This window comes from Tupaia chinensis, unplaced genomic scaffold (assembly GCF_000334495.1).
Source record: "Tupaia chinensis unplaced genomic scaffold, TupChi_1.0 Scaffold000425_1, whole genome shotgun sequence".
NCBI classification, from domain to species: domain Eukaryota; kingdom Metazoa; phylum Chordata; class Mammalia; order Scandentia; family Tupaiidae; genus Tupaia; species Tupaia belangeri.
The window spans coordinates 2,456,177-2,462,534 of NW_006159930.1; the positions used below are offsets into that span (position 1 = coordinate 2,456,177).

General features: G+C 41.8%; 1 protein-coding gene across 1 annotated transcript in view; it reads right to left on the reverse strand.

Annotated features, from left to right (window-relative positions):
• Positions 1–3,185, reverse strand: part of LOC102492033 (cytochrome P450 2J2) — a 27,090-nt gene extending 23,905 nt beyond the window's left edge. The window contains exons 1-2 of the mRNA XM_006154918.3: positions 2,894–3,185; positions 865–1,027 (exon numbers count right to left, since the gene is read on the reverse strand). Coding sequence (XP_006154980.1) covers positions 865–1,027; positions 2,894–3,103 — 373 coding nt within the window. The 5' untranslated portion in view covers positions 3,104–3,185. The remainder of the gene's footprint in view (positions 1–864; positions 1,028–2,893) is intronic.
• Between the last annotated feature and the right edge of the window lie 3,173 nt (positions 3,186–6,358).

A 6,358-nucleotide genomic window follows, 5' to 3' on the forward strand; every position in this document is an offset into this window, starting at 1 on the left:
AAAGCAAGAAATCACCCCCCAGGGGGGATGGTCACGCCACAATCCCTTCTCCTCCATTCTCCTCTCGGGATCTTGGGCACGCATGCACACGCGCCCGGCGTGAGTTTTAAGCCACCGGGTCTGGGACGTGAACTGCGGTCGACTACGTGGGAGTCCCGCGACATAGCCATTATGCTAACTGCTGGTTCCCTGGATTCTGCTTCTTGTACTCACAGTTACATCACACCTGGCTAGCACCTTGCTTCACATGGCAGGTGATACAGGAAGAAGATACAGAATTAATTGATGAAATATTGAAATGGTAATTCAAAAGTACCTAAAAAGTGGTGCCTTGATAGAGAAAGAGATTTGGAAATTGTATTTCAAGTTATTTTTTATGTTGATTTAATGATAATAATCTTAACTACTTATGTCATCCTGTTTTAATATAGACTTGAAAGCTTGAGACAACCACTGGGGCATGGCCTTAAGAGCCTAGGTAACTAGAGGCAAGAAGCCTTAATAGCAAAAGAAAGCAGATCTACTTTATTTTCCCCATTAAGAGGTCTGGGATAGGAAAGTAGAGAGACAACACATTATGTCTTCCTCTGCTACAACTAGGTGATGTGGTTACCTTACAATCGAAGTACTTGGGGTGAGTTTGCAGGGGGCTTGTGACTTCTCTCAATCCTTTTTTCAACTGACCCTACTGATCCTCTGAGGGGGTACCTTCTTTGAGGAAATGGGGTCACACAGCTACATTTAATAGTGGGGACAGATTCTCAGAATGTTAGGAAATTACAGTTCAAGAAGGACTTTAAAAAAACACTTATAAAAAAACACAAAAATATCAAATATATACAGGACGTTGGTCAAGCAACTTACCATTCTGCTTAAAGACACGCTTTCGAATACTAGTTATAGGGCGGTTCATAAAGTTTTGTTCCATGTGTGTAAGAGTTTCTTTGATCAATGGCAATCCACTTATAAGAACTGAAGACATGTCACCAATCTCAAGGCTCAAAAGGTTCCCATATTTCTTCACATACTATAAAACAGTTAAATAGTTACATGAATATGCACATGTTTACGTGTTCAGGAATGGAGGGCGTGTGGAGCTGGAGGGCTCATGTTGAGAGTGTGTGTGTGTATGTATGTGTGTGTGCGTGCACCAGGGTCTGATAGGAATGTTTCTGTTTCTTCTTACCCTCCACTCTACTTGAGTCAGCTTCAATTCACTTTAGGATGTGGGAGTTTTCTTCTAAAATACTTAGTCATGTATTAAACCAACATGAATTGACTGAGTGTCTTCCATGTGTCTTAGGAACAAGGCATGAGGCTACAGCCATAGTAATATAAACAAGGTCATTAACCTCAAACATTCTAGTCTAATAAAGACAGAAAATACAGCACATCTGACCCCCACAAACCCAGAAAGAAGAAATGTTTAATGTAAGTTTGGTGTAGCAAGTACAGGACTCCGAAGTAAATTAGTTTAACAGAAGAGAATGTGCCCTTCTACACGGGGCATAGAAAATAGAAACACACAATAGGCAACAGGAAGTACATTATAGTGTGGGGCGCCATGTAGACAAACATGCTAGCTCTGAATCTAGCTTTCAGATACTGTGACTAAGCATGTCACTCAGTGTTACTCATTGGGTGTTTCTCTCATGGGGTGATAAAGCCTTATCCATACATACTTGAATATATAGGCATGTATTAATATTGGGTCCTCGAAAAGACATGATGAATTTTTGCATAGAAAAAATGTGTCATGACTTTTCATATGATCCAGTACGTAAGGTCCTCCAGGCATATTAGGGAAATGGGAATTAACATTGGTCTTGCGCCAACTCTAAGCCTCAGGAATGCTGACCACGTACTGTGTTAATCTTCACAACTACCTGTCAGAGTGCTGTCTCTCATCAAGGTACCTGTGCTGGGTAGCAGTGAAACCAGCTGAGGAATTATGACAAAGTGTTCAATACTGAGAGCACATTAAAGAATTCAGAGTTGCCAGAGTTAAGGAGCCCTGGCGGGAGATTCTGAAGAGGTGGAAGGAGGCAGAGTTAGCAGGTCCTGACAGGCTGAAAAGAGGCTGATCTTTGTTTGGGAGGCAGCGGGAGGCACTGAGAAATCTAAGGAGAGGAATGCCATTTTAAAATTATTTAGGGCCAGTTGTGTAATCGAATTAAGAGAACTGGATCCCAAATATTACCAATCAAAGTTGAAGACCGGTCTGGCCCCGGTGTTTGAAAAACATGCCGCCCTGGCCCTGTGTGTACAAAATGCCAACTGAAGGAGAAATGAAAGAGAGGAGATTGTGGACCATGCCTCACTGGGGGATGCTTTCTCCCACCTTCTCTCTCTCTCTCTCTCTCCCCCACACCCCACTCCTCTCTCTTTGGAGAGTACACACACTCTCTGGCAATTAGAAAGTAAAAAAAAGTAATTATTTCAGTGAAAGTGCATTGCAGGAGGAGGAGCTTAGAGGTTGTGGCTCTTTAGTGTGGTGGGAGTAATCAGGCTGAGAATTGATGAGGATTTAAGTTGTCTATTACCATCTCACATATGGGGAATGGAGCCTCTGATAAGGAAAGTACAGCGTTTTTCAGGTTAACAATATAAAACAGGACAACATAACCATATTATAGGAAGTTCCTTTATGTTAGTAGTTTAACAAGATAGCACGCAATTAGTTAAAAAACGTTAACGCTCCTTGCACTCTTAAAAAGTCAGCACCTAGTAACAGTCTGCCCCTAGTCAGCTCAGTGGCTGACACCGAAAACGCAGTTCAAAGCGTTGTTACAGGTTAGGAGGCAAACAGGTTAGCCATCCATTCTTGCGTCCCAGTCCTTGGAATGTCCCTTGTCCTGCAGATCACGGTCAGTGCGTGTCCGCCCGTTCCTACCTTCTGAAGTTTCAGGTGTGCTTGCTCAAAGTCCACAAGCAATAGGTGGCCAACGAAGGGCAGGGACCTGGGCCCCGGCGGGTAGTTCTTAGGGTGCCGCCTTTTGAGGAAGTCAGCAAAAAACAGGAAGACGACAGCGCCCAGCAGGAGGGTCCGGAGATGGAGCACGGACCAGAGGGCGGTCAGCAGGGAGCCTATCTCAGGGAGCATGTCTCAAATGTCGGTTCGCTCTTCAGCTGTCGGTGCCAGCAGAAACTGGGCTCTTTCAGTCACCCTAATTCGGCTCCTCCCATCACCGCGGCCACGCCCCCCGCCCTCCGCCCGCTGCCACGCCCCAGTCGTGTCCCTGCTTCACAGGTATCCTCGGACCACACTTCCCCACCGCGATAATGGTGGGCCTTTGCATTCCGGATCCTCCAGGGTCTTGTAAAATGCCAGGCTAAGAGTGATTTTTTTTTTTTTTCGATTTAGAAAATGCCTTTCTGGTACACCTTTGAGTTTCTTGGTTTTAATGTTCAATGTACACTGTCATGTACTCAACGCAGAGATGCACATTCTGCTTAATATTTGTCTAAATTATTTAATGAAATGAAAAAAAATCAAAGTCTCTTTATCTTTCCGAAGTCCAAAGAGAGATAGTAGTCAATTTGCTATATCTTTTCAATCCTCATTTTCTTTTTTTACTATAGTTGTTGCACCCATATAGATCAATTGTATCTGTTTTTCTTTGAATCTCAAACAATTCTAGTATTTGTACATGTTATTTTTAAAGGATACTTCTACAGCTTCCTTTTCAAAAATAAAAACATGTTGAGATGAATTCTGATTGATTCGTGTAGTTCTAACATATTGAATTTAATAGCTGGGAAGCATTATATTACTACACTACCATTAATTAACTCATTCCCATATCAATGGGTATTTTGATTTGTTACCTCTCTCTTTCACTTTCTTTTTTCTTTTTAATTTAGCTTTTTGCCATAGGTCACATGTGCTTACTGGAGGAGAAGGGAAGAGGGAGAGAAAGTGAGAAATCATTCTCCCGGGGGGATAGTCACACCACAATTTTCCACTCAGAATTTTGAACATGCATGCACCTACACTCAACATGCTTAAGGAACTGGGACCCAGACTCAAACCATGCCCATACCTATATTCTGCATCTTTAGGTACACATGCTCAAAGTCCAAATGCAGCAGGTTGCCAATGAAGGGTAGGACCCTGGGATCTGGCAGGTAGTTCTTTGGGTGCCACCCATGTCAGCCATGTAGGATACAGTGTCTTAACCAACCACACCACCGACTAACCTTTTCTCTCATTTTTATTTTTAAAAATTAATTAATTAAAAATTTTACAGAGGTTTTAGCTATAGAGCACATGCCCTTGCCAGAGAGTCAGAGAGAGACAGACAGAAATGGAGAAATCCCCCTCCCTCCCCCCTGCCCCAGGTGGCTTTGCCATGCTGCAATCCCTTCTCATTCTCCTTTTGATTTTGGGCATGCATGCACATGTGTCTAGCATGAGATTTAAGCCACCAAGTCTAGGATTTGGACTGTGGTCAGTCATGAGGGAGTCCAGTGATGTAACATTTATGCCATCTGCTGGTCCCAGCTTTTTTTCCTTTTTAAAGTTATTTTGCATTAAAAACATGCAGCAGAGAAATGATATCCATAATAACGGTAGCATGGGGAGCTCCTTTTCCTACCGAAATAAACATAATAGGTAAAACATATTTATAAACTCCAATCATTTAAGCCTCTGATAATTGTTCTAAGGACACACAACAAATATTCAAGAAATATCTACTAAACTTTGACAAAAACAGAGTCTGTGGCATTTGAGTCATAACCCACTCCCTCAGTCCCTTGCTCTATGTGACAAAAACTCCACTGTAAGCATAGCATAGCCCAGAACACATCCCCTAGCTCCTAATTGAAGCCTGTAATATCTCCCTGAGAGGGAAAGGCCGTCAATATTTCCCATGCCCTGCTGCTAAATCTCCATGCTACAGAAACTCTATTGTAGGTCAGAGTGGCTGGGAAGTTCAAGGATACTCTCCATCCAGCACCACTTAGAGGGAAGAAACAATACCTTAGGCTGGTAGACTGGAAATATTGAATGTGATTGTCCTCACCCCAGCTTGCTCAAAGAATTAAGGTTTTACACTAGGATAGGTTAGCCACAAACGCCAGACACCATACCCCAAACAATATGTATTTTGGTTGTAGGAATTTAATTGGAGGCTGGTAGTTTCAGGAGAATAAAAAGCTAAACCATAGGCAGCTAGAAGTTTACAAGCCTCATTCAGGGAAAGGAACAGCTAAGAATAGCCTTCCTGGGGCCAAAACACAACTCAAGGTCAGAACAAAAGGCCTATTTCTGAGAGAGGTCTACATTTAATTGGATCAAATGTGAAGCAATTTATGTCCTAGGGGTACTGTTGAGAACAATACAGTAGGTCAAGCCCTATGGCCTGGTGGTTAAAGCAGCCAGATCCCACAGGGCACCAGGTGGTTCAAGTCCTACACCCTGTGGCTTGAGGAACACTTCACAAGTGTGTGTCTGTGTCCAAATTCCTGACAGGAGGGACAGATGGAGGAGAAGGGATTGCGGTATAACATTTCCTATGTGGGATGCTTTCTCCTTTTCCCTCTCTGGATGTCTGTCTTTGGTGAGTATACATGCCTTTCAGCAACAACAACAACAAAGCAAGCATTCAGAGTGAGATCATTAGAAGTTAGTAGGGACTAACAACAGTGTATAATACCCACATAGCAAGACAGCCGAAAAAAACACAGGGAAAAAGACAGAGAGCTGTGCTCAAACCAATTATTATGAGCATGTGCATGCCCAAAAGTCAGTGTCTTCAGTAGAGAGACACCACAGGCTTTACACTGTGGGGAGAACAGACCTTAGTAAATTTGTCAGTCTAGCCAAGAATAAAAATGCAAACAATAATAATTCCTGGAAAGAGATTATTGCCCAGAATTGCTGTAGTATATTATCTAAAAGGTACACTTTTCAACAAAAAAGTTGAGATGTGCAAAGTGTGTGACAAAAAACAGGAATGAAAGCAGGCAATTGAAACTGTGAGACATTTCATGTGTCAGATTTACCAAAGACTATAAAACAGCTTACTTTTAAATATGTTCTATGAGCTGTAAGAAACCATGGTTAATGCAGTAAGGAAAGCTGTGATGACACTACCTCATCAAACAGAGAATATCAATGAAGAGATAAAAAACTATAATAAACATCTAAAGGAATTCTGGAGCTGAAAAGTACAATTACTTTGAAAACCACTAAAAGGTCTCAAAAGTAAATATAAATTAGAAAAAGGAAGAATAGGTAAATGTAAACATATATTGATAGAAATTATACAATCTAAAAGAAAAGAGAGAGAAGAAAAGATAATTACTAGAGCCTCAGAAAAATCTGGGATACTATAAAACACACAAACATACG